At 41.9% G+C, this 25,362-nt stretch overlaps 2 protein-coding genes across 6 annotated transcripts in view; one reads left to right on the forward strand and one right to left on the reverse strand.

Annotated features, from left to right (window-relative positions):
• Window positions 1-8,998, forward strand: prg4b (proteoglycan 4b). Of its 2 annotated transcripts, XM_033621454.2 has the most exons (15): window positions 1-278; window positions 366-444; window positions 817-933; window positions 1,266-1,388; window positions 1,788-1,868; window positions 1,989-2,045; window positions 2,680-2,739; window positions 2,852-3,133; window positions 4,146-4,847; window positions 5,352-5,438; window positions 6,239-6,375; window positions 6,580-6,736; window positions 6,909-7,022; window positions 7,437-7,565; window positions 8,396-8,998. In XM_033621454.2, exons 2-15 carry the CDS (start codon window positions 366-368, stop codon window positions 8,503-8,505), a joined length of 2,235 nt encoding a protein of 744 aa, XP_033477345.1. In that variant the 5' UTR covers window positions 1-278; the 3' UTR covers window positions 8,506-8,998. The 2 variants fall into 2 exon arrangements, with proteins under 2 accessions (XP_033477345.1, XP_033477346.1); XM_033621455.2 differs by lacking the exon at window positions 1,788-1,868 and having other exon boundaries at window positions 2-278.
• The window catches only part of tprb (translocated promoter region b, nuclear basket protein), a 24,311-nt gene continuing 7,479 nt past the window's right edge, over window positions 8,531-25,362 (reverse strand). The window contains exons 19-51 of one of the 4 annotated variants that reach the window (XM_033621453.2): window positions 25,206-25,340; window positions 24,980-25,120; window positions 24,595-24,763; window positions 23,818-23,984; window positions 23,138-23,290; window positions 22,887-23,003; window positions 22,215-22,418; window positions 21,786-21,973; window positions 21,413-21,560; window positions 20,583-20,720; window positions 20,262-20,393; window positions 19,969-20,099; window positions 19,626-19,836; window positions 19,308-19,454; window positions 18,408-18,606; window positions 18,083-18,276; window positions 17,628-17,701; window positions 17,226-17,419; window positions 16,740-17,030; window positions 16,279-16,433; window positions 16,091-16,171; window positions 15,591-15,776; window positions 15,343-15,498; window positions 13,534-13,627; window positions 12,405-12,553; window positions 12,180-12,248; window positions 11,957-12,045; window positions 11,468-11,577; window positions 11,224-11,322; window positions 10,861-11,017; window positions 10,440-10,561; window positions 10,238-10,333; window positions 8,531-8,839 (exon numbers count right to left, since the gene is read on the reverse strand). In XM_033621453.2, coding sequence (XP_033477344.2) covers window positions 8,790-8,839; window positions 10,238-10,333; window positions 10,440-10,561; window positions 10,861-11,017; window positions 11,224-11,322; window positions 11,468-11,577; window positions 11,957-12,045; window positions 12,180-12,248; window positions 12,405-12,553; window positions 13,534-13,627; window positions 15,343-15,498; window positions 15,591-15,776; window positions 16,091-16,171; window positions 16,279-16,433; window positions 16,740-17,030; window positions 17,226-17,419; window positions 17,628-17,701; window positions 18,083-18,276; window positions 18,408-18,606; window positions 19,308-19,454; window positions 19,626-19,836; window positions 19,969-20,099; window positions 20,262-20,393; window positions 20,583-20,720; window positions 21,413-21,560; window positions 21,786-21,973; window positions 22,215-22,418; window positions 22,887-23,003; window positions 23,138-23,290; window positions 23,818-23,984; window positions 24,595-24,763; window positions 24,980-25,120; window positions 25,206-25,340 — 4,746 coding nt within the window. In that variant the 3' untranslated portion in view covers window positions 8,531-8,789. Of the gene's footprint in view, window positions 8,840-10,237; window positions 10,334-10,439; window positions 10,562-10,860; window positions 11,018-11,223; window positions 11,323-11,467; window positions 11,578-11,956; window positions 12,049-12,179; window positions 12,249-12,398; window positions 12,554-13,533; window positions 13,628-15,342; window positions 15,499-15,590; window positions 15,777-16,090; window positions 16,172-16,278; window positions 16,434-16,739; window positions 17,031-17,225; window positions 17,420-17,627; window positions 17,702-18,082; window positions 18,277-18,407; window positions 18,607-19,307; window positions 19,455-19,625; window positions 19,837-19,968; window positions 20,100-20,261; window positions 20,394-20,582; window positions 20,721-21,412; window positions 21,561-21,785; window positions 21,974-22,214; window positions 22,419-22,886; window positions 23,004-23,137; window positions 23,291-23,817; window positions 23,985-24,594; window positions 24,764-24,979; window positions 25,121-25,205; window positions 25,341-25,362 lie in introns of all 4 variants that reach the window. The other 3 variants (XM_033621451.2, XM_033621450.2, XM_033621449.2) reach the window with 3 other exon arrangements.

Here is a 25,362-nt window from a genome sequence, read left to right on the forward strand (position 1 = left end):
TTTTTTCCCCTGCTGCTCAGAAGTGTGTGTGAAGTCAGCCGTCTGTCTGGCACAGATGTGTGTTGATGTGCTTCCAGCTGTTTGTGGGGATTCATGATGTCTGGACTTACGGTCTGGTCTGGACTGGACTAGAGGATCCTCCCTACAGCCTGTGAGATCATCTCACTTTTAATTAGACCGGATTTGCCAATTAACGGGAAGTCAGCCGGTCCCTCTCAGCCTTTTAAAAGCAGCCGAGTCCAAACGTCCGGCGGAATTCTGACAGAGGCTCAAACAAGGTGGGTGAGGATTTTCAGAATGACTGACTGACTGACTGAATGCACTCTGATTTATTTATTCATTGTGTGTCTCATGCTTGGTTTCAGATGAGCAGAAGGATGTCTTCCACTGTACTTTGTGCTGTTATTTTGCTGGCCTGTGTCTTGACATTAAGTGCTGCTCAGGGTGAGTACCACTTGTGTGACATTTGTTTTGCACTGAGAAATATTTACATTGAAATGTAATATTTTGTATTCTGATTGCCAGGAATGTGTTTTTAAATGTAAGGCTTTCCTGGAGTGTATTGTGTGTTTTCTGTTCTTGTACTCGTTCATATTTACTCTGTTGACAATTATTTACCAGAAGGGGAACGCATGTCTATATACATGGTACTACTTTAGAAATCAATTCCTGGCACAGTTTTATGATTAACACACTATGGCCTCAAGTAGTCGATGTTATTTGACAGACAGTGATTCAACTTTTAAAGGCACAGATAGCATCATGCCCCGCTCTGACTTCTTCTTTTTGTTTTCATGTGCTCTTTCTCACAAACAGCGAGCTGTAAAGGTCGATGCGGTGCTGAGTACTACAGGGGTAACACATGCCAGTGTGATTACAGCTGCCTGTCTTATGGAGAGTGCTGCAGAGACTTTGAATCCCAATGCACCACAAGTGAGAGTCTTCAGATGTATTAATAATCCTGTCACTAGCATTACCAGAGGTTTTTACTCTGCTGATCTCAAACTGCAGATGCTGATATCCAAACATTCTGAGTTACTGATACAATTGTTTTTTACACTCATCAAATGTGTTTTTCATGTATGATTTACCAAGTTTGCACTAATGTTGACCAATCCCTATGGAGAGAGCAACATTTCATATACTGCTTAAATGTCCACATGAATAATCAGTCTAATATAATAATAATAATAATAATAATAATATAATAATAATCAGCACAGAATAGGCTTATTGTACAAGTCTGTTGTGTTTGTGTGCAACAGAAAACTCCTGTAAAGGACGGTGTGGAGAAAGCTTCAAAAGAGGCCGACTGTGTAGCTGCGACTCTGACTGCGTTAAGTACAATCAGTGTTGTCCAGATCACAAGATCCACTGTGATGCAGAAGGTGAGCCTCGTCCAACTAAGTCAGCATGATTGTGTGATTTGTGCATGTCAACCTTGACAGATTCCCTTTTCATTTTTACTGTAGCATCACTGTGATATTTACTGTCCTGATTAAGTTAAACATAGTCACACATCTTTGGTGTCTTCTTCTGACATTTGGTGGTCATTTGATGCATGACCAGCAAATACAGTCATGGCCATGTGACAGCATGGCTGCTTCTTAATGTTAGCTTCACTTTTCTTAGCACGTGTGCATGAATGGTGAAGTGCAAAGATGCCAGGATTATTCTGACATGGCATGTCCACCAGCATGTGGCGTAGCATGCAATGCATGCAGTAATCTGCACCGATGCATTGGGTTCAATTTGACAATATTTTCTGTCTTGGTTAATTACCACAGACGAAATCAGTGGAGCAGCCAGTGAAACTGCACCAGTGAAGACTAATTCATGCCATAATGTAAATGATAACAAACCCAAAGGTATATTTGACTTGGCTAAAAGGTTGATTTTTTCCCCTACATTTTCAGTAATTTAGGATTTGAGATATAATGTTTGTACAGGGTTAACTGTCTAACCTTTACTCATGAATATTCCCACAGAGCCAACTGTGAATGGAGCAACTGAACCTTCTACATTCAGCGAGGGAAACAGTGCAGGTGACTATGCTTTTTGATTTTACCAAGGAAAGCTACAAAACTTTATTTCACATCCTAAATAACAACTACGTAATTCCAGTGACAGAAACCAATGGTCATACAGTAATTTGTTTTAGATTACTTAAATCTGAGATCAACTCAGTGGATTTAATAAGACATATGTCGGGAGGATGGCAGGAAGATGTGTACCATTGACAGCCACACTGTGTTTCTGTTGCTGCGGTTCGCTTTGGGGGCCAAGTTTCACCAGAACAAGCCAAGAGCACAAGCCCCACTGGCCAAAAAAAACACAAGGAAGCAGTGTTGTCATGAGTGTGTAGGAGGGTTTACGGGCACAGGCTCAGTCACAAGAGAGGAAAGCACAAAATGAAGCCAAGAAAGGGTGACAGAACATTTTCTTGGAGGTTTTAATTGGACTGTTGGCTTGGAATAGTTTTGTGGGTGGAGATACTCTTGCATCCGTGTTACTTCTCTCTCAGGAAGAAGACATGTCGCAACATTTCCGTCTGGAATGTCACAGTCGGTGATGTGCATGCTCAAGAAAACAAATGAAGGAGAAGTACAGAAAGAACTGATTAAAAATAATGTGTTCACACTGCCAATTATGAACATCTATATTTGATTTTACCCACAGATGACCCTTTGATTCCACTGGTCAGTCCAACATCATATCCCAAAGATGATCTCACTGATGGTGAGCAATAATGTGCATGGATAATAAATCTAGCCAAACATTTCCCCCTGGTAAAGTTTCATGAGTGTGACATCCAGGTGTGCACCTCCTCATACTTTTCACATTTTTCTAGATGTGTACAGCCAGACATTTCCCAGTGAATTGGACCCATTGGACCCAGAGACAAGTCCGATCCCAGAGAGCACCAGTGGCTATGGATTGTCTACAGTTGACCTGTTGGATCAGATTTCTATTGAACCCACCCAGGATCCAGACACTCTGGAGCTAAGTACAGAGACGTTTACAGTCTTCTCTGAGACACAGACGACCCTCTCAGATAATGAACCAACACAGGCCGATAACAGCCCCTCCACCCTCGACCCTATCACTGAAGGAGCCCCCACGGAGAGCACAGGTATGTGATGTCAAGGGCAGGGAAAATAGATGGGTGGAATATTAAAGTGAGATGTAGTGACACCACCACCCATCTATTTACTGAAGGATGAACACTGCTTATTGGGTGTTTTAATAATGGTGGAAGAGAGCGCTGTCTAACCTATTAATATAAAGCTTGGCATATGATTCACATTTTTAAACAGCAAAATTATTTTTTTATTACAAGTTTTGAAAATTGTCTTTTCCTCCTCTCACTGCTCAAATCCTGACATTGAACTGTAAGGAGACAAAAATAATTATATTTATATTATCACAGTTTACCACTAACTCCCTGTCAATACCAGTTTTTTCCACCCTGGCTAACATCTTTATTTCTGCACTGTACAGTGATATTTTATAATTACGGCCGCAACTAACAATTATTTTCATTGTCGATTAATCTGTCACTTATTCTCTTGATTAACTGATTAGTTGTTTGGTTTATAAAATGTCAGGAAATCGTGAAAAATGTTGATCAGTGTTTCCAAAAGCCAAAGATGACATCATCGAATGTTTTGTTTTGTCCACAACCCAAAGATATTTAGTTTACTGTCATGGAGGAGTGAAAAAAAAAACCCAGAAAATATTCTCATTTAAGGAGCTGGAATCAGAGAATTTTGGCCTTTTTTCTTTAAAAAATTGCTCATCAATTATCAGACTAGTTGGTGATTGATTTAATGGTTGACAACTAATCAATTAATCATTGCAGCTCTACTTGCAACATTTTTCAATCTTTCAGTTTTAAATTATTCTCAATGTTTGTGTGGAAAATAAATATATTTCTAAAGAGGATGGTTATTTTCATACTTAACAAACCATTCACTATATAAAAGCATCTGTGTTTTCCACATTTCTCTACTCATTTATTCAGGTTTTTCTTCCACTTTGCCACCCGACTATTGACACTGTCTTTAATCTGATTATTTTTAGAAAATGCTTCTTACTATCGTTTAATAAATTTGTTCGTAATCAGTTTGTTTGTTCTCCTCCAGGTGCCAGTGATGCTACCAGCTCATCTGATGCAGGAACAGCTCTCCCTGAGTCCACAACATCAGCTGACCATGACTCCAGCCAGCCTAATCCAACCTTAGTACCCCAGACTGATTTTTCTCCTACAGCTAACACCCCCGAGCTGGAGACAGTGGGACAGGCAGAGGCAAAGCCTGAGGAAGAGATTTTGCCTGAGGATCCAACGGTAGCCTCCTTAAATGACCCAGAAGTCTCAACCCTGCACACCAGCACAGCCTCCGCAACCCCTGTGGCTCCAGTATCCACAGGACCCACACAAGGCTCCTCAACAATGCTGGAAACGACACCCACCTCAGAGGCAACCACTCCAGTCCTGGCAGCCTCTGAAGATCCTTCCACCAGCGTTTCTCCAGCAGGGCCCAGGGACATGCCAGAGCTTGATGCCCTGACGACCAGTGCTCCCTCATCCACAGATGCAGTGCAGGATAACACAGCAGCTGATGTTACACAAGAAGTCACCACTGCTGAACCGCTAAATGTCACCCCAGACTCGACTAAATCTACACCATCTGAGGCCACCTCAAAACCCCAGAAGAAACCTGACCCATACAAGCCAATGCCAGCTAAGCCAACTCCAGCTAAACCCAGCTCCTCCAAACCTGAGACTAAACCTCTGGACGCCACACAATCTCTCAGTACAGACGATCCTAGAGATTTCCAAGCAGGTAAGAAATGTTCCTCTCATCGGCCCAACACAACATCCACAGGAAACAAATAACCTGCAAAGATAGATTTCAGTGCCAGTATTGAAATTTCTTTCTGTCAACTCTGATTTTATCTAATTCATTTTACACCAGTCTAACACTGTTGCAAAAATGGAGGCCTCTAGTTTCTGGTGCATATTTATTACAGCTCTCAGCCTACTTTATGAGCTCGGTTGTTTTGTCATTATGCCTCTGGGTGGACAGAGCTTCCTTCAAAGCCTGGCTATGGTATATTAAGTGACAGAGGTGGCTGTTTTCTCACACTGTAAATGAATCAAACGCGCCTTTGAAATTGGAAATAAAGCTCAGATACTTTAAAGAATGGAAAAAAGTCCTTATAGCTCCTGGAGCACAACATTACATTTGACAGCCAGTAACTCAGTGGGTGATTGCATGGCTCCTCTGTCTTACTGCCTGTTCATCCAAACAGATGGTTTTTCTTACAAATTGTGTCATTTTTCCCAGACGACAGCAACGATACAAATCTGTGTAGTGGGCGGCCGGTCAGTGGAGTCACTACACTGAGGAACGGCACAATGGTGGTTTTCAGAGGTGAGTGCCAGCCAGGCAGCCAGTCATCATTAGAGACAAGAATTGTATCATATGTTAAACCACATATCAGTTCATTATTAATATATAAGAGAGCAGTGGTGGGGAATACTTGGTTTTTTAATGCTGCTTTATGTACATCTACTACACTATATAACTTTTTTTTAGTTCACTACATTTATCTGACAAGCATAGTTACTAACTCCATTACAGAGTGATTTACATTTAAACAGCCTGAAGAGAAATATCATCAGATATTTCTCCTCTTTTATGTCCCATTAATCATCCCACAGTCTGTCAGACTGATCTCATGATCCTTTCTGAGGGCCCAGCCCCGGGGCTGGGAACCTCTGGAGTATATAAAGGACATATAAAGAAGCTAAAACTAGCTTCAGCTCAAGCAGCTACAACAATAAAATGCTACGCAGACACTGATGTATCTGCATTAGCAATCTAATAAGGTCAAAGGCAATTTTTCTGCACAATAAGTACTTTTACTTTTGATACTTTTAGTACATTTTGCTCAGTATCTGTATGTTTACAATTTTTAATGCAGGACTTTTACTTGTAGTGGGGTATTTTTACATTGTTGTATTAGTTCTTTAACTAAAGAACAGGATCTAAATACTTCTTCCACCACTGCAACAGTACAATGAGTACAGAGCTGAAAACAGAAATGATTGATAGAAAAGATGTTATATCTCTTTTATATTGCGGTAAACTTCAAAATTGCTCTGATTGTTATTCTTGATGTTGTGTGTAGGTGAACCACACTTATGTGGCAATGTTATTTTATTTTTCAGGGCACTACTTCTGGATTCTGGACAGAAACATGGTGCCTGGTCCGGCTCGTGGCATCACCCAGGTGTGGGGTGTCCCCTCTCCAATCGACACTGTGTTTACCCGCTGCAACTGCGAAGGCAAAACATACATCTTCAGGGTAAATTTTCTCGTCTGATCCAAAACCCATAAGCGTATTCTGCAAATTTGATTTCGAAGGATGTCATGGATGAAACCCTTTGCACTGTATCAAGATGCATTTTGCTGCTAAAAACTCAATCTCAGATTTCCTCTTGGTCACTTGTCCACTTCTGTGAAGTGCTGCACATGTCTGAGGTGTAATGTTTGGATGTTGTCTTTGCAGGGATCCCAGTACTGGAGGTTTGAAAATGACGTGTTGGACCCTAACTATCCAAAGGTCATTGCAACTGGATTTGATGGGCTACGGGGCCACATTACAGCTGCTCTGTCTGTGCCTCAGTACCAGACAAGGAGGGAGTCAGTTTACTTCTTCAAGAGAGGTGATGAAATGATGCTGCAGAGTCAAACTACTTCATACCTTTTCGTTTCTTTAATTGCTGTCCTGTTTTTTTTTTTTCATTCAGTGAAAAACAGAGTATATTAAATATTGTGTATATCATACTGATGTTCTGAATGAATACATTCTGAAATTAACTCTACTGATTCTTTCAGGGGGGGCTGTCCAGAAATATTCATACCAGTTTGGCACCAGTCCATCATGTAGCAGTGGCAGGAGAGTCCAGTACGCCGTTTACACAGTCCACAAACGAATGGTTCGACAAGCAGGTAATCCAAGGATTTAAAGTTCTTGCAGGACACAAATATACTGTAGTTGCATTATGTTAATCCATCCCAACTATGACGTAGATCTAGTTTGATCATCCTTTTTCCCCTAATTTGTGTCGTCCACGATGAGTGCACTGGGCGTTTCCTGGGCATTTTAAGAGATTCACTTAAACATGTTTTGGGTTACACCACATGTAGTTTTCTGGAAAAGTGAGTCATGCTTTTGTGGAGGTAAGAGGGTCAGCGAGGTCATCTTGTAAATAACTTGCTAGTGGAAATAAGTTGCCTGTGTTCCATTTCTGGGAACGCAACTGTTGAAGGGCTGTGATATTTAATGCCTTAAAACATTGCAGCTGAGGAATACAGGAACTATATAATCAATTCACTCATATTACTGATCTCTGTTGTTTCTAGTGTCTCTTCTAGGGCCAACCATCAACATCAGGACATCTTGGAGAGGTTTCCCTTCCACCATTACAGCTGCTGTGTCCGTCCCCAACAAGAGGGAACCAGAGGGATACAAATACTATGTCTTCTCAAGATGTAAGTCGGCACGTAACAGTCGTCATTTCTCTCCTTTGAACAGATGTAGGCAGTGGATTGTTTTATTTTCAGATATTTTCTGTAAAATCAATTAGTGCTAAGGATATTTGTTGGAAACAAAATATAGTTTAGGCGCTGTGTTCTGCACATCAAGGCACAAATTTAGTCATTAGATCATCAGTTAAAGAAGAAAGAAACTCCTGGCATTATTTTGGATTTGCTCCCCACACACCCTAATCACTGACATAACAGTTGAAGAGGTCTTTCAAGTATTAATTGTGGATCTTTTTCTTCACAATAACTACATTTAATTGGTCATCTTCAAAGGAAAACATCATTCACATGTCTGTCTGCACTAAGACTTTTGTTAGCCTCATTCACATCATGTCTGACATGCCTAACGAGGACCATGTGTATCTGGGTGTGTGTCAGGGTGGGGTGGGGAATTTGGCAGATGTAAAGGCCATTGAGGGTGTTGCCCATTCACCTAAAGCTCATATGGAGTAACCACAGTTAAGAGTTTCCATTTTAATGATGATAACGATCGTCTGAAGAATACTGTCACTCCTGTCTGTGTAAATCATTTTACGGTTTAGTCATCATGAGAGCTTTAACCGTCTAGTCGTTTATGTAATTCAAGAAAACACTCCAGCTCCTCAAATTCATGTCTTGCTGTAGCCAAAGCTGTCCAAGTTAATCTCTTTAAATCTCTGTTTATGCCAAATTCAAGTTCACCAAAATGGAAACTGGCACGTACATGGATAAAAAGCACATCATGAATACTATGCATAAATTAAAATACTTAATGAACCACTCTGTTTCTTCTGCAGCCAAATCCTACAATGTGAGGATGGATGGTAAACGTCCCGTCATTCCTGCTCCTACAGCCAACGCGTCACCTCAGAGCAACAACTTCTTCAAATGCCCCAACAAAGTGTGATGAAAGTTGTGTCTCATAAACAACGTTTTTTTCGTATAGTTTTTAAGTTTATTACATTCTTCATAAAAACACACCGCTTCAGCATGGACCGATTACAAAAAGGTACTTTACAAGTACAATTAAAGAAAAGCCAAACTAAAATAAAAACAACAGGCTTCAGAACAAGTGAACATTAACAAGGCTGAATGCAGAATTTTAACTTGCTGATTGGAAAATTTGTAATGTGTTTCTGGCGGGACTGACAAGATCTCCGGTTGCTGTTGTCAAAGTTTCTGTTTAGTGCTTCATCGGGCGAATCTTCTCCCATGCACACCCTGAGAAGGAAATCCCTGACCTGTTGAGACATTAAATATTTGTTCAAACAAAGCCTGGTATACTGGTGTAAAAATTATGTACAGTGGCTGTATAAAATGTGTCTTGACATGTTTAAGACTGTAATAACGTTTCCTCTGTTATTCTCATCGACATTAAACTGGATTACAATACACCCACATGTATTTATTGCCCTGACTGGTTATTAAATGAAATGAATGCTTTGCCGGGATTTGTGTGCACATCATGACTGTTCGGCAGTGATTTGTGAGCATATATACATGCTGTATGTAGCTGCCAAAAAATATGATGCACTGCAATTAATGTGCATTATGAGTAATAGAATAAAGAGACATTAAAACCAGTTTATGTTGATTTAGTGAGGTTTTTCAGGCATGCAACAACTTGCAAAAAATGTATCATTAAAGAACAAGAAAATCATATTTCATTATTCAAAACTGTTTTTATAACAAGTGGGAAACATCTACATACAGATGGAACTCTTTTAGGTCTGATTTACAATAAATATAGCCGTAACCTTTCAGAACTATGTGTGGAAGCCTGATGTTTATTGCAATCACACATTGCAAAACGCTCAAGTAAAGTCCCTGACTGGACTGGAACTATGGACGTTGTGGTTTGTGGTCAGCGCCCTGATTCCCCTGTGCCTCCTGAGCATCCCACATTCTGCTAATTTCAATATGAAAATAGAAACACTGTAAAACACTGCAATAAATAAGACTAGTGTTATACGACAAGCTGATCAACACTTCTTGACACCAAAGTATGGAGAGCATCTTCGACCGCACAATTGTTCTTTTTTTTTTCCCTGTTAAAGAGGGGTTTTTTGGGAGTTTTTCCTTGTCCACTGTGAGGGTCCAAGGACAGAGGGATGTTGTGTGCTGCAAAGCCCTCAGAGGCAAACTGTGATTTGTGATATTGGGCTTTATAATAAAAACTGAATTGAAATTGAAACTGTGGTGGTTGCTCTCTTAAAGAAACCTAAGTGTGCTGAACGCATTATTTTATCAGGAAGAAACAGGACATTACTCTGTGGGAGCAGCTTTTTTCTCTGTTGTTGATGTTTTTCTTTTTATTTTGTTTCCTTTTTTATTGCCTATGATCAATCATGATTCTCTTCTAATCCACTGGTTTTGGGCATCATTTTGTTCAACTACTCCTGCTGTCAGTCACAATAACTTGTCATGAGCAAATGTTTGTAATCCATTTATATGGCATAGGAGAGATTTTAATGCTTTTTATAAATGTTTTATTATTCCGCTCAGCTCTAGCACCTTGAAAACGCAGCATGGTCTAAATGAGCACAAAGCCACCATAGGCTTGGAACAGTTACCCGCTCATGATTATACAATATTAGCTCCATTACCACCCAATTTGTGTGTGTGCATTCATTTGTTACCTCCTCTCTTGATGCGGCCGCCGCGGTGTTCTGGCCAGCGTTGCAGCTGTCTGCTGGGTCCAGGTCTAGAGGGTTTAGGTGGAGCACTGCTTGTGTCTGAAAACAACAACACAGCAATCAGAAGTTAGCACTAATTAAGATACAAAGGAGATAAACTGTCAACCACAGCAGGGATATGCACAGTCATGTGGCTGCACTGTACCTGCAGAGCTGGAGGAAGGCTCTTGGCTGGTGGAGGGGAGGCTGGCCTTGTCAGACTGTTGGCTGGGCTCCTCCATATCTCCCTGTGAAACCACTGGATCGACTGACACTTCTGCACTGGGCCTGTGATAAACAGACCGACACATAACATGCATGTGATTAGATCAAATTCTAGTCATTAAGTCTTACAATCACAACATACACTTAATGATACACCTGTCAATTTGTACAGTCAGTAGAGTTTTATATTTGATTCAGCTATTTATGTTTACAGTGCAGAGGGACACAGATTTTCAGTGAATAAAGAAAGGGTCACATTTTATATCAGCCTTGAAGCCAGGGAAGGCTTGCTGACTGCCAGACATCTGAATTTCAACAGCAGCCAAGAAAAGAGACACACAGCAGAGAGGAGTGAACCCCACCTATCAGTGTCTGGCTCCAGGAAGACGTCGTCTCTGTCCTCCCCTGTTCCAGCTCCTCCTGGTACAACCAGGCCTGGTGTGGACGTGCTCACCATGGGAACCGACTGGGAGGCATGCTCAGTGGTGTCAGACTGAGCCACCTCAGAGAAGATTGTTACTGGGAGAGAGGAACGTAAAAACAAAATACACTCACTGATTTTGTTGTAGGATAAGATAGCAATCCCACATCTGACAAATCTGACAACTTCCACAAAGGTTACTGACTATTTTTAGGGACTGTAAACTGTGTTGAGTATGTTGATGAAAAAGGTGCATCTACAGATAAACAGAACAGATCCCATCATATCAGACAAAGACAGATACCTGGTGCTGAAACTTGTGATGGTGTGGTGGGAACACTGCGTCCACCGGACTCCTCTTCATGAGTTGCAAGGAACAACGGGCTTTCATACATCCCAAGACCTGAAGACGAGAGACCAAAAAAAAAAAACAACTTTCAAAATCTATGAAAAATCACAGAACCTGTCTGTTGCAGTTAGCTAGTAAAATGGTAAATGCTGTTTTTACATAAACTGCAAACTCTGCCTGACATGTGGTGGTGGAGTACCTCCTTGTGAAGCGAGCTGTCCCAGGTCAGAGTGCGAGGAGGAGCTGGTCTGTGGCATGTCCTCGGGCAGACCAAACCGGAAGCGAGGCACACCGGCCACTTGGGGAGAACTAATAAACAACAAATGAACAAAAAAGTCATGCAGTGCCATAAGACAGCAGAGTGATAGCAGTTCACAGTGTTTAAGGCCCTTTCCCCCCTACTTTCTTCCTGTTTATATAAAAATATCTAAACCTTCAGTCAAGCCTCAGGCTCTGTAAAATTCAAAAGGTATATTTCCAGGAACATGAGAGATATGTATGACTTTTTTAAGTAATCTAATATCAATTAAAATACAGTAAAATAAAAACATTAAAAGCAATACACAAAGTATTAAGTAAAATCATGTTATTATACTATATTAACAGTGATTTTGTCACTACAAAAATATTGCAAAAGTTTCCTGGGCACTCTGACTTCCTTGTCTGTGTCCACGTGTGTCAGACTTACTGGATGGCCTGGTCAAAACCATCAGAGCGGTGTGGTACCACCAGGGTGGGAGTGCTGGGAACCATCCTGTCATCATCATCAAAGAAGTGCTGCTGCGGAGGGACAGATACCAGAAACGTGTTGAATACAAACACACACACACACACACACGTAAAAGTTTCACACTAACACTGGCATGAATAATGTCATGACGGTAAATTGTCTGATGTTATAGAGGACTTACAGAACTGCTTGGCACTCCAGGAGTGAGCTGAGGGACTCTGCCCACGGACTGACGACGAACAGGGATACGCTGTGAAGTTTTACAAAAGTAATTAGCAGAGATTAAGAACTACACACAGAGATAACATTAAATTATTACTGTAATAATGTGAAAAGCAAATCTGGAAAAAAAAGGAATGGATGTATTTGTGCCATAAAATGAGTCTGCTAAGATTTACACCTGAACCTGAGCAGGTGGTCCCAGTTCTGATGTTGGGGCGATGTTTAGGCGAGGGGGCAGCTGATGTGTTGGTCTCCGTGGTGACTGGGGCATCCGCGTACCAGAGCTTGTGATAGGCTGTTCTGTAGAGAAGGCCTCCATTGTACTGCCCTCAACTGAAACAGCAGAATTGCTCAAATAAACAGAAGTCAGTTTTATTTGAAATAAATACAATTGATCAATGGGTGGTTTAACACACTGAATTATTTATAGGCTCTAAATTTCAGAGTTTGACAATTTTTAAACCAATCAAATCATGTTTAAGGTCAAAAACAATCATTCGAAAACACACACTCACACAGAAACTATCAAAAATGAGAGAAAGTCAAAATGACTTGAGAGGAATGTGCACGTTCAACAAACTGTCAATATAAATGCAAAATGGGGGCGTCGGTGGCTTAGTGGTAGAGCAGGCGCCCCATTTACAAGGCTGTTGCCGCAGCGGCCCGGGTTCGACTCCAGCCTGTGGCCCTTTGCTGCATGTCTCTCCCTTTCTCTCTCCCCCCCCTTTCACACTTCACTATCCTATCAATTAAAGGCAAAAAATGCCCTAAAAATTATCTTTAGAAAACAAAAAAACAAAAATATAAATGTAAAATGAATCATTATATTTCTACCAAAGTGTAATGCATTTACTTGAGAAAACACATATTTGTCCTGTTTTTCAGGACAAATATGTGTTTCTCAGGGGGAAGTTGTCATGCCAAAAATTTATTTTTGTTTTTCTAAATTCAAGAGCAGAATTCTGGAGAATTTTGGAGTGGAATGAAATCAGTATTGGACGTTTTCTCACCATGGGCCCCTGACTGGAAGTTCTACATTGCAGACACCTGGCGATATGGAGCCAAATAATAACTTGAATCATTTGATTCATTCTTACAGTAAAGCAACATTTATGTGCACTTTTGGAAATGACAGTTTCTTTTGGCTAACACGGACCACTCTTCCCTTCAGACAGACAACAACATATTACATCTTTCTCAGTCATCGTCAGGAGTCAGATAACTAATTGAATGGCGAGACAGTTTGTGAGAGCATGTGGAGAGTCTAAGGCGGATCTACGTATGTGCGTTTGACAGGGTTTCCTGGATCTTACAGCTGGGTGTCTGGGAATCTGCTGGTCTCTGGGTGGAGTCAGACGCCCCCAAACTCTCCTCAGTCTCTGTTCCCGGGTCTGTTACATCAGCTCCCTGAGAAAGGAAAGAACAAAAGGGAATAAGAAGAATAGGTGGTTGAAAGGGTGAAGGAAAACCACTGAGAGAATTTTAAAAAGTCAAATGGGGGCAAATAAAAAAAAGTCAAGTGAGGAAAAGAGGAAATGTATAGATGAGCAGAGAAGAAAAACAGGGGTTGGGTAGAATTGGAGGAAGCGGGTTATGGGATAGTTCCCACACACTGTAGATGCCAAGATATACTGGCAGAGCACCACACACAGATTATGACTCATTTTCTCCCTATATGGAACAAAGATGCCCTTCAGACAAAACGAAAATTCTGAGTAAAGACACTCACAGACTTCCATATGTATTAGTTTACAAGGTTGGGGACAATTTAAAACCGGACAAAGCCATTAATTCTATCTTAATGCTTTGACTGTTTGATTACATTTCACGTCATATTAAAGCCTTATTATACTCAACACTCAAGGTGCGCTGGAGTTTTTTGTTTACACATTTTAGGGACTTATCTGTCATGCTGCCTATTAAAAAAAAACTTTTTAAGCCAGCAGACAAACCCAGTGCTGGGAATCATTAGCTGTAACCCATAAGATAAATATTCCATTTGTATTTAGAATACTATCCTAACTTCTTTGTCTATATTCAAAAAGATGAGTTTAAAAAAAAGAAGAAAACTATTTTATCATAAAGCCAACATCGACACAAAAAGAAAAAAGGGCCATCAACATGATTACCATAATGAAACATTACATGACGTGTCGTTGAAAAAGAAAACATTCTGCTGTCACGGCCTGATGAAGGCGTCATGCTATGAATCAGCACATTTGTCCGCCCATTGACTGTAAATAAAACTCACCCAAAACATCAACACATTAGGTGACTCTGCTGTTTTTGACCTCTGAGGTGCTGTGACAGGGCCACGATGTGTTTCTTAGATCTGAATTTAGGGTTTAAGTTTGACTGTAAGAGGAGCTCAATAATTTCAGTATTATGTGTCAGCATAATTTAATGTGTTAATTGCGTTTTTTACAGTTTAATAGATATGTTTCATTTAAAAAGCTTCATTTTATTATTCAGTAATCACCTCTGATTTGTATTGTCGATTTTTGCTTCAACCCAAGTTTACAGGATTCAGGGTAAAGTCATAAATTAACACTTGGAAAAATAAAATTGGTTTTCTGCTGAGGTCGCCACTAAATGTTTTACAATGACACCAACTGTTTATATTTCAATTGCTTGGTAATAAACATATCGTTACAACTGGTGTGGCCCTTTTTCTTCTAACAACTGCTTTCCAAAATAATGAATTATTATGTAATGTCTAAAACATATGCAGGACAGTAGTTTACAGACACCCCACTTTAAACAACTGTCACACATGCGGATTACAAGCAAAAGAACGTAACTCTCTCTTTGCAGACACTGACTCAACCCACTGAACATGTGCAACCAAGACTAGAGTAAAAAGGTAAACATCTTAAGTCAACACATGCGTAGCTTTCACGCAGACAGAACGTTACGGCATAGGGGCAAAATGCGACAAGTGACAGTGAAATGAGACCGTGTGGAAAAACTGAGTGTGTGAGCTGGAAAAGGTTCAAAAATCTCCGACTGAAAGTGTGAGAAGGGTTAACATGGTGTACGGGATGCGAGAGCTGTGTGGGCGACGTTGTATGAAAGGTCAGAGTTGTAACTGTGAGTACATTATGTTTCACGGGCAATCGAACCTCTGTGTCACCTCCCTCGTAAGCCTCGTTGCCGTCTCCGCTCCCCTCGTTACTGTCCTCTCCTTCTTCCCCCATCTCTCCATCATCCTCCTCCTCATCCTCTTCATCGTCCTCCTCCTCTTCTTCCTCTTCCTCTTCTTCCTCCTCATCGTAGTCCTGCATTGAGCAGTGTTCAAATCATTAGTGGAAGGAGACCAAGACAAATTCTGCTACTGGAGTCTGATGGCACTTTAGATATTACTCCCTACCTGCTCTTCCTCTTCATCCTCCTCTTCCTGCTCCTCCTCACTTTCTGTGTCTGTTACTATGACGATAACTTCCTGCTGCAGCTGGTCAGTGGTGTCACTTTGGGTCAGGTTAACCTCTTGGTCCATCATGGCAGACTGGGAGGCTGCACCCTCATCTCCTTCCTCCAGTACTGGGAACTCCTCTGTCTGCAGGGCGCAACAGTGAACAACATGTATTCTACCCATTTACACTCTGTTTGACAAACTAATATCTTCCATAAAAAGGTGATATATGTGGTGCCATCAAGTAATTATCACATTACTTCTGCTTTAACTACTCCTGCCTGTTACACTGTATTTACTGGCATCAGGTAGGATTTCATGGTGAGCCTTTAGATATAAGCTTTGGCAATGGCAGGACATGTAAAACACTTGCAACATATTTATCCTCTCTGAAATGCAAAAGAGAAAACTTTTTGACCTCTGGAATTTATTAATATCTATATTTTCTGATGGCCTACCTGGCTTGCTTCTGCACCATCTTGACTGTCTGTTGGCACCACCCCTTCAGCCTCAGCACTGTCTTCCACCAACATCTCCTCCTGAGGACAACACACAATACATACATGATGTAACCGTAGCAGCTTTCAGGTGATTAAAAAATGAAAATGCTGATTAAGATTTCTGTGTAACCCCCACCCCTCCTCACCTCTGGACCCACTCTTTGGATGATGCGCAGCTTCTTGGTAATAGGTGCCCTGGAGGTATCATCCTGGGTGGACTCTGTGTCAGTGACCACGGAGGTGCTCTCCTCCTCCTCACGAGGCCTCTTAGACATGGAGGAGGTTCCTGGAGTTGCTGAAACTAGAGATAAGGCATGAAGATATTTTAGACTTCTCCCTGGTTCGGACAAAATGATACTCTTAAAACCACACCATGTCTAATAGTAGCTTCATGAAAACAATCTTTTCAAAGATAATATTCTTCTCTCCAACGTTTGCAAAACAGGAGCCTGAGGGTTTAACCTAATAAGTTCATTTTAATATGCAAATATAATGTGTCCTTAAAAATTCTTTAAAATGTACATCTCCTAGCACTATTATAAATGTGTATTGCTATTCCATATAAACCCTACAATCATTTCCATTTTAAAATAGTTTGGTGTCTCACCTGTCCCAAACACAGAGGAGGTGGAGGACGTTGAAGGCCATTCCACCTGCGAACTAGGTGTTGCCTCAATGACCACAGGTGTTGGCTCCTGATTGGTTGGCTCTGCATGGGTCATGCTCTGCTGCTGAGTTGGCTGGACGAATGCTGTGGCCTGCGTCTGGGTCTGCTGCACAGTCAGCATGGGGCTAGCTAAAGTGGTCTGGACATTGGGGCTGGCGGAGCGCACCGAGCCACTGGCACTGCCGTACACAGTCACGTGCTCCACTGGTGGGCCTTCAGTAGACTGCATGGCTGTAGAGGAGTTTAAGTTAGTAGGAACAGATTCAGCTTTTTGTTTAGCCTGTAGCTGCATAGTTAGACTTAACACACATTTGTCAAGTCCTTTGTAACGCCATTACCTTTACTAGAATAACTTTTGAGGCAATACTGCTTTGTCTGGTTTCCTCTATTAGAAGCTTATGCCTGAAGCTTTGCAGTTGGACTTACCTTCCTGGGTCTCCACCTGTGTGGTGGGCATGACAGTGGCCGTGGGTGTTGGGGTGGGTACAGTGGCTGGGGTAATCATGGGCCTGATGCTTGCTCTTGGAGTGGGTTTGTTCCCCGGATTGACAGGCTGCTTGCTGGCTGTAGCCACAGGTGTTGGCTTAATGTTGGCAGTTGGAGGCTCAGATGTGCTGGCACTGACAGAGACAAAGATCAGGGCATGAATAATGACTCTAATAATGTACATTCAGTATAGGAAAAACTTGCATGAGTCAGAGCAAGTGTACTAAAGAGCATCCCAAAACCGTGGGGAAAAAAGTATGATGTGTTCAGCTCTATATACTCTTGTTGCACCACAGTGGAAACTTCAGAAGGATGAACAGTCCTAGCTGTTGTGTATCATACCTGCCCCTGTCTGCAGCTGGGGTCGTCTTCAGACTGATCTGTCTCTGTTCTGTGCTCCTCTGCTGCTCCTGGGTCTGAAAATCGGGACAGGAAGACACAAGTCATGATGGGAACAAACAAGATGCTTAAAGTCATGACTTTGTGGTGGTTTACCCGTTGTTTGGTCGGTGCAATGTCAGAAAATGGTTAAAAATGTTGATCAATGTTTACGGAAGCCAAGAACGACATCCTTAAAATTTCTTGTTTTGTCCACAATCCAAAGATATAATCAGTTCACTGTCACAGATGAGTAAAGACACCAGAAAAAAAAAATCATATTTAAGAGGCTGGAATCAGTTTTCTTTTCTTAAAAAAATACTTGAACCAGTTAATCAATTATCAGATTAGCTGGTGATTTATCCAATACAAAAAAATTGAATGTCTGGCTTGTGAAAATTTTAAAAACAGACTCTCACCTTGCTGGGACCTGCCTCAGGTGGTTCGTCCCTCTGCTCTTGTCTCTCCTGTTGGCCTCGCAGGTCTCTCAGTTCTCGCTCCTGTCTACTCAGGCGGCCTTCGTACTGAGACTTGAGAGCGCTCACTCGCACCTCCAGCTCTTCACGCTGTTGCTTTAGCTCCTCGTTTTCCCTCTGCAGCTCCTCCTTGGTGTCTAAATATAAATCATTTAGGTCTCAGATTCGAACAACAAATAACATCACAATAAAGGCAAACAGAGGAGAAAGCTATAAAATAAGGAATTTTTCATAGGTCCATTGGTTGTAATGAGAAAAATCCTCTCACTATTGAGCTGGCTGATCTTCTGCTTTGCATAAAGAATGGCCTTTTTGGTCTTCTCCTCCTTTTCAGACATCTGCTGTCTTAGTGTCTCTTCCTGGGTAACTTTGTCCTGCAGCTCCTGCCTCAGCCGGGTCAGCTCTGTCTGCAGCCTGGAGGACTGTTCCTGGGCATTACGCCCCTCAGTCTCCCGCTCTGTAACCACCTGTCGCAGACCAAGAAGACATGATACTAATGATTGTATGTATGTGATAAAGACAAGCATATTTGTGGTGGTGGGGGGGGGGGGCTGTATATATACTGCATTTTTCAAGAACATTTTTCTAGTGATGTAAACTGTAAACTACTCAAGCTATGTGATCTTGTGAACTGATAATGGTGTACAAAAAGAATGACCTCCCCTTCTGTTAGAGGCTGTACACATGTTTTTTGCACCCTCAAATTCCTCGAGATGAACCAAGTTCAACTTTTGGAACGCAGCAGTGTGCATCGCATGTCATGTGACAAGGAACAACCAATCACAGCCAACAGATATCTTTCCCTTCTTCCATCAATATCAGTCGGTGGTAAATATGGAAAAGTTGATCATTTTGGTGCAGGGCTGCCAGAGCTTTTCATCTGTCTCACGGACGACAGGCTCAGGATTTCAGGTAAATAGGCTATGATACAGTGCTTGTTAAGACGGCTTAGCAACCACAGACACAACCTGCCACCATGCTCTTGAAAGCTGGCTCAAAAAAGGCACAAAAGTAGCGCCCAGCGGCCAAACCTGTGTTTTCCAGGCAGTTATAGACGTTGCATGTGTACGGGCCCTTAGAAGGCTAAGAAGAACATTAGTCTAACTATTAACTGAACTGACTGTTCAGTCAAAAGGTTTTAGCTGAAACTTGTGATTTGCGGTTTAACCTTGTTCATGTTCTCCAGCTGTCCTTCCAGCTCCCTGATCTTGGTTTCGGCCTGGTTCAGAGAATCTCTGAGGCTCTGCAGCTCCTGAACTGAGGCTTGACGAGCCTCCTCTTCTTGGGATGGGCCTGCTGCAGCCTTAGCTACCAACTAGGAAAAATGCAGTATGAAAGATTAATTATGCTCAAAACACCACAACAGGGGTGGCTTTTAGGCAACTGCTGAGAATGGATTGAAACAAACAACACAACTATGTTCTTTTTGATTCAAGCTGTAGCGTAAAGATGAGAGCAGTGAGAATAACAGCTGCTGAGCTCTCACCTTGTCATGTTCCACTTTGAGTTCATCATACTGAGTCTTGTAGCGGCGTCCAATCTTCTTGACCTGGGTGATAGTTCGCACCTTTTCCTGGAGTTCCTGGTTCTTGGTCTCTACGTCCCTCTTTAGTGTATTCCTGTCATCAGTTATCTTACTCATACTATCACGCAAGTTCTGTATCTGGCCTTGCAGAGATGTCGTCAGATTATTGGTCCTATCGAGAGAAATTGAGAGATTGTGAAAATTAATGCTACAGTGCCAGAAAATAAAGTACTGATTGAATGAGAGAAGATGAACACTCTGTATCCTCATCAACTCAATAGTTACATCATTTAAAATTCCTAACCTGGAAACCTCAGCTTTAAGCCTGCTGCTCTCTTCACTGAGCTGCTGAATTCGTTTGAGATGTGCCTCCTTCTCAGAGTGCAGGCGCTTGTACTCTTCTGGATCGGAATCTTTTTGCTGGCTCACCAAATGCTAACAGAACATGAGAAAGTTGTGCGTCAGTGGTGTGAAATGATAAAACATTGGGAATAAAATAAAGATCACAAGACAGTCCACTTTTCTAATGACAGACGCATTTCTCTCCCCCTTACAAGAGGCATGAATTTTGTTTTTCTTTGTAGTCTTTTCACCAACCTGGGTCCGAGCTTTCCAACGCTTTATCTCCTCTTCCAGTATCTTCTTCTCCGCTTGCAGCATGCCGCTCTTCTCACTCAGCTCAGAGTTGGCCTGTTGCAGTGGCAAGATGTCTGACTCCAGCTTTTGAATCTGAAAGGCACATAAAATGACCTGAAACTGTTCTAGATTTTGAGGTTCATTCAGGATTACTTTTCAAAAATATGACAGCTTGCAACACCAGGATAATGGAGTGAGTTTTGAAGTGAATTTCATGAGTATATCATGTACACACCAAATTCACCACCACCACTACATTTTTCTATAACATGCAAACAATACCTTGGCTTTGGTTTGCTGCAGTTCTTGCTCAATCTTGTCCTTCTCCTCTCTCAACATCTTGTTGGTCTCCATCAGGATGCTCATCGTTTCAGTCTTCTTCATCAGCTCATCATGCTGAGCCAGGGTCTTCGCTGTCACCTGAGCAGAATTAGCATTGGGCTTTTAGTCACGTGGTATCTCTACATTTGAGCCCTAGTGGCCACGTTAGACACATTCATTCATTCATTCATCTTTTAACCGCGTCATCCTCTTGAGGGTCGCGAGGGGGGCTGGAGCCTATCCCAGCTGACATCGGGCGAGAGGCAGGGTACACCCTGGACAGGTCGCCAGACTATCACAGGGCTGACACATAGAGACAAACAACCATTCACGCTCACATTCACACCTACGGACAATTTAGAGTTACCAATTAACCTAGTCCCCAATCTGCATGTCTTTGGACTGTGGGAGGAAGCCGGAGTGCCCGGAGAAAACCCACGCTGACACGAGGAGAACATGCCATCTCCGCACAGAAGGGCTCCCACACCCGGGATCGAACCGGTAACCCTCTTGCTGTGAGGCGACAGTGCTAACCACCACACCACCGTGCCGCCCTACGTTAGACACATGCCTCGTGGATTTCTTTAAGTAAAGAGTTCTCACTTTAACCTTCTTAGAGGTACGCGAGCTAATAGATGATTTCTTTACATACAGATTACGAAAAACGTTCAAGAAAAGAGATTCTTAATCTTCCAATTAACAATCAACTCAACTGACTGGCAAAGCAAACCTACACATACGATTTTTTAGTGGTCAGGAGTAAAAAAAGATCAGTGAGTATATAAACACACCTGCATTCTCTCCTTTGCAGCACTCAAACTGTCCTGCGCCTCCTTCAGCTCTCGTTCCAGGTGCTCCACTCTCAGACGGTAACGTAAACTGTCCCCTTGGGCAACTTCAAAACGAGATTCTGCAATCTCCTTCTCCCGACGCACAAACCTTTGATGGAGAAGAAATAAGGATTTCAAAAATGTTGAGCAACATGGCAGGACAAGAACAGTAACTAGTATAACTAGTCAAAACAGCGTGGAGTTGTATAGATTGAGACATCTGGACTCCTTGTTGAATTCTTTTCTTGACATTTTTACCAATATACTAACAGATTTTATTTACAAAACTCAAGTACAATGACGGATGATGTAATGTGAGATAAACATTCATTACCTAAGAATCTCAAGGACTTGGTCTTGAGATTTGCCCTCCTCAGTTAGGGAGATGTTCATGGGGCTCTCACTGGCAGCACGCTGCAACTTTTCAGCCATCTTGCTGCTCATTGTCTGGATCTGCTCATGCAGGAGGGTGTTCTGCCTCTGCAACTCCTCGTAGCGGCTCTCCATCTTCGATACCCCCTCCTAAAATAAAGGCAATATATTAAGATTGAAAGCATAAAAATAAGTGGTTGGACAAAATAACCACAACAACTTAAATATGAAATCAGATAGGTCTGAAATAAATGAAATTTTAATTTCGATTCTTGGGTTCAGAACGTTAAATTTTCATAGAGGACTGATGCTGATGTTTCTGTGATTTCGCAAACTCCACGTCGTTGTATCTTATCTTGTCTTGTCATCACCTGTGCATCTACCAAATCACCTTGAGGATCTTTTCCTGCTCCCCCCAGGAGACCCTGGCCTCCAGCAGCTCAGCGCTGACCCTCTGGGCTCTCTCATCCAGCTGGTGTCTGAGCTCGACGGCCTGCAGGACCTGAGCCTTAGCAGCCTGCAGGGCCTCCACATCTGCTGCATGAAGCATCATCTCCCGTTCATACTTATCTTGTGCTTCAGCTGCCAACTTAGCCTAGGAAACAGGATAAAAGATTTGACATAATTATTGCACATTTAAGTGGTGATATCCATCTGTTGTCACTGCCGGATAATCATGTCTGGTTGGCAGTTTTCCTAAGTGTCTAAGAAAAATGGAAATAGAAAGTGAGAGAAATGAAAATTAGAAATGCATTAGAAATGGAAAGAGAGAGACGTACGCAGAAAAGGGAGACTCACAGATTTCTGATAGTTTGACAGAATATAACAAGATGCAATGGATCTCTGCTCCTGATAAAATATGCTTTGTTTTCAAATGTGTAACTGATATAGAAGGATACTTTATGAAATCCATTTTATTTTGGGTAATTCGTGGACATAAGGAAATGTGGTGGCTGATTTTACATTGACAGGTGATTGTTAGCCTTAATTGGAACATTCCCCAACAAATAAGAACTGATATTAGTCATATTCTTCTACACTGAATATTGTAATGCCTGCTTACCTGCTCCTGGCTGTCTTGTAGAGCTTGTTGCTGTTGGGCTTCAGCTACTGCCACTTGCTGCAGCGCTGCTTGGTGATCTGCCTGGGCACTGCTGAGATTTCTCCTTAGAGTGTTCAACTAACAGACACACATCAAAAATAAAAAGTTTTCTTTACTTGTATAATGACAGTTATACCTGAACACCAAAGCAGTGCTAAGAAGACCAAATGTGGTGAGGAAAAATGTGCTCAATAATGTGGGATTTACTATACCTGTTCCTCCAGAGAGACCAGGGCTCTCCTCTTCTGCTCCTCTACATTCTGTTTCTCTTTCTCTGCTTCCAGAAGCTTCTCCTCCAGCCGGCGTTGCTGGTTCTCAGCTTCCTTCATACGAACTTCAATGGATGAGCGAGCCTGCTCCGTTACCTGGTCATTAGTCAATTCAAAAGTTAAACAATTAAACAATCAAAGATACAAATATGTGTATTTAGGAAAATCAGGACTTTGGCCAAGACAAAATGTCATATGTTTTGTGGTGTAGAAAAGAAAATCTAGCAGGGCTATTTTAACAAATAGCCATGTGATTTGCTAAATTAAGAGGCATGCTGAATACTTTTGTCTGGCTCAGCATGACCTAATGGCAGGCACATTAATAGGAAAATGAAATTATGCCATGGTAAGTAATGACAATGAAGCACTAACTTTATTGGAAATCTAGCATTTCAAAACATTGCTTTTCTAGTTCTCACAGTGTGCAGGAATTAATTACAGTCTTTATATTTTTGTCGGATCATTACCTAGGATGTATAATTGTAATAAAGGTTGATGTGCTTCCCACGTAATTGCTCACACAAGTTTTTATAGTTCTTTTTTATCATCAACATTTTTGTGGTTGTGGTCAGTGGTTTTAGGAGAGGTGGAGCACGGACAGGAAATATGGGTTTGTTCTGCACCTGTTTCTCCTGGTCCAGGGACTCCTCCAGGCTCTGAGCCATGGCTCTGTACTGCTCCATGGTGGAGGTGGCTGCCCTCAGACTCTCTGCCAGCTCCTCTGCCCGGGTTTCAGCCAGCCGCAGGCGACCTTGTAGGTCCTCTCTGTCTTGATCTGAACTTGGCAGGCCTGAAAGCAGAAAGAGTCAGTGGCAGAAGAGAATACAGTAGGATTAGCATGTGCTTTTAAGAAGGGAGGATGGACTGTGGGCTGATTACATTGTTAGGAGTCTGTGCTTCAAACCCACAAACATCTGAAAGAGTGTGGCTCAGACATGCCATAATGTCTTAATGTCTTTTTCTTTTTTTACTGGATCTTATCTCATAAACTGTTGGAACAGCATGAGCTAGTGAGACCACAGCATGTTAGCATCTACTTTTTTGCTGAAAAAGTAGGTCAGGTGTAAAATTGGGTCAGCTGCCTGTAAAAATCAACAGAACATGTAAAATTTGGGCAATTTACTTGTCACGTCATGTCTCTTATTACCTTCTCACAACTGCAGGCGTGTCTATGATTATTGTAGCGTACTTAATTACACAGACAGTGACTTCACGAGAAAATGATTTGACTTTAATGACGTTAACCTGAAATTGTTTTGCTTAAATTTTTGTGGTCATGGGATTTGATGACAACCAGTGAAGATGCTATACATTTAAATGTGTACTTGTATAGATTCATCTGTGTACTGTGCTGTTATTCTTCTGCCTGTATGAACATGCGTTTGTCTGTTTGTGCTAACCTCTTATAATAGGTGTGGTGGGGGAGCCCAGGGTGTGACGTGCTTCGCTGCTGCCTGACTGCAGCCTGAGGGTGTTGAGCTCCAACTCCGCAGAATTCAGCAGCTCCTTGGTCTTCTGGTGTAATGTTACCTGCAGCTCCAGCTGCCTCTTTGCCTCCACCAACTGGATCTGAGCATGAGAAATGAGTGACAGCAAAATGTAAGCAAACTACTGAATTGTGTTTAAGATTAAAGTGGGTGTTAAGTTTTTCTGTAAACATAGTAAGCCTTACTGATTTATCAGTATACCATAACACCTCTGAACCTGATTTAGGTAGAGATAGTTTAAGTGGTATAATGGTGTATACCAGCAAGAAACAGATGGACTATTCAATTTTATGCTTACTTCCTGGTTTCTGCTGAGCAGGTGGCGCTGCTCCACTTCCTGCTCCAGCCTCTTCTGTAGCTGGGAGATCTCTCGTTCCTGCTTCTCCAACTGGCCGTTTAGACGCTGACGTGTATCAGTCTCTGAACGCTCAAGAGTGGCCTAGAAGAGCACAGCAGTTATAATTTTGAACTGTTTTTATGTGTTTGTGTGTGAAACAAGGAGTGATTTAATACTTATAGATGACCTGAATGGTCTGGAGGTTGGTCAGCAGCAGGTTCTGGCTCTGTTGTTGGCTCAGGATTGACTCTTTCTCCTGATTAAGCTTAGACTCCACCAGCTTCAGCATGTCTCTTTCCTTACGCAGGCTTTCAGCGCAGCCCTAAGAGACAGACAGAGATAAG

This window comes from Epinephelus lanceolatus, chromosome 6 (genome assembly GCF_041903045.1).
Source record: "Epinephelus lanceolatus isolate andai-2023 chromosome 6, ASM4190304v1, whole genome shotgun sequence".
Classification (NCBI taxonomy): domain Eukaryota; kingdom Metazoa; phylum Chordata; class Actinopteri; order Perciformes; family Serranidae; genus Epinephelus; species Epinephelus lanceolatus.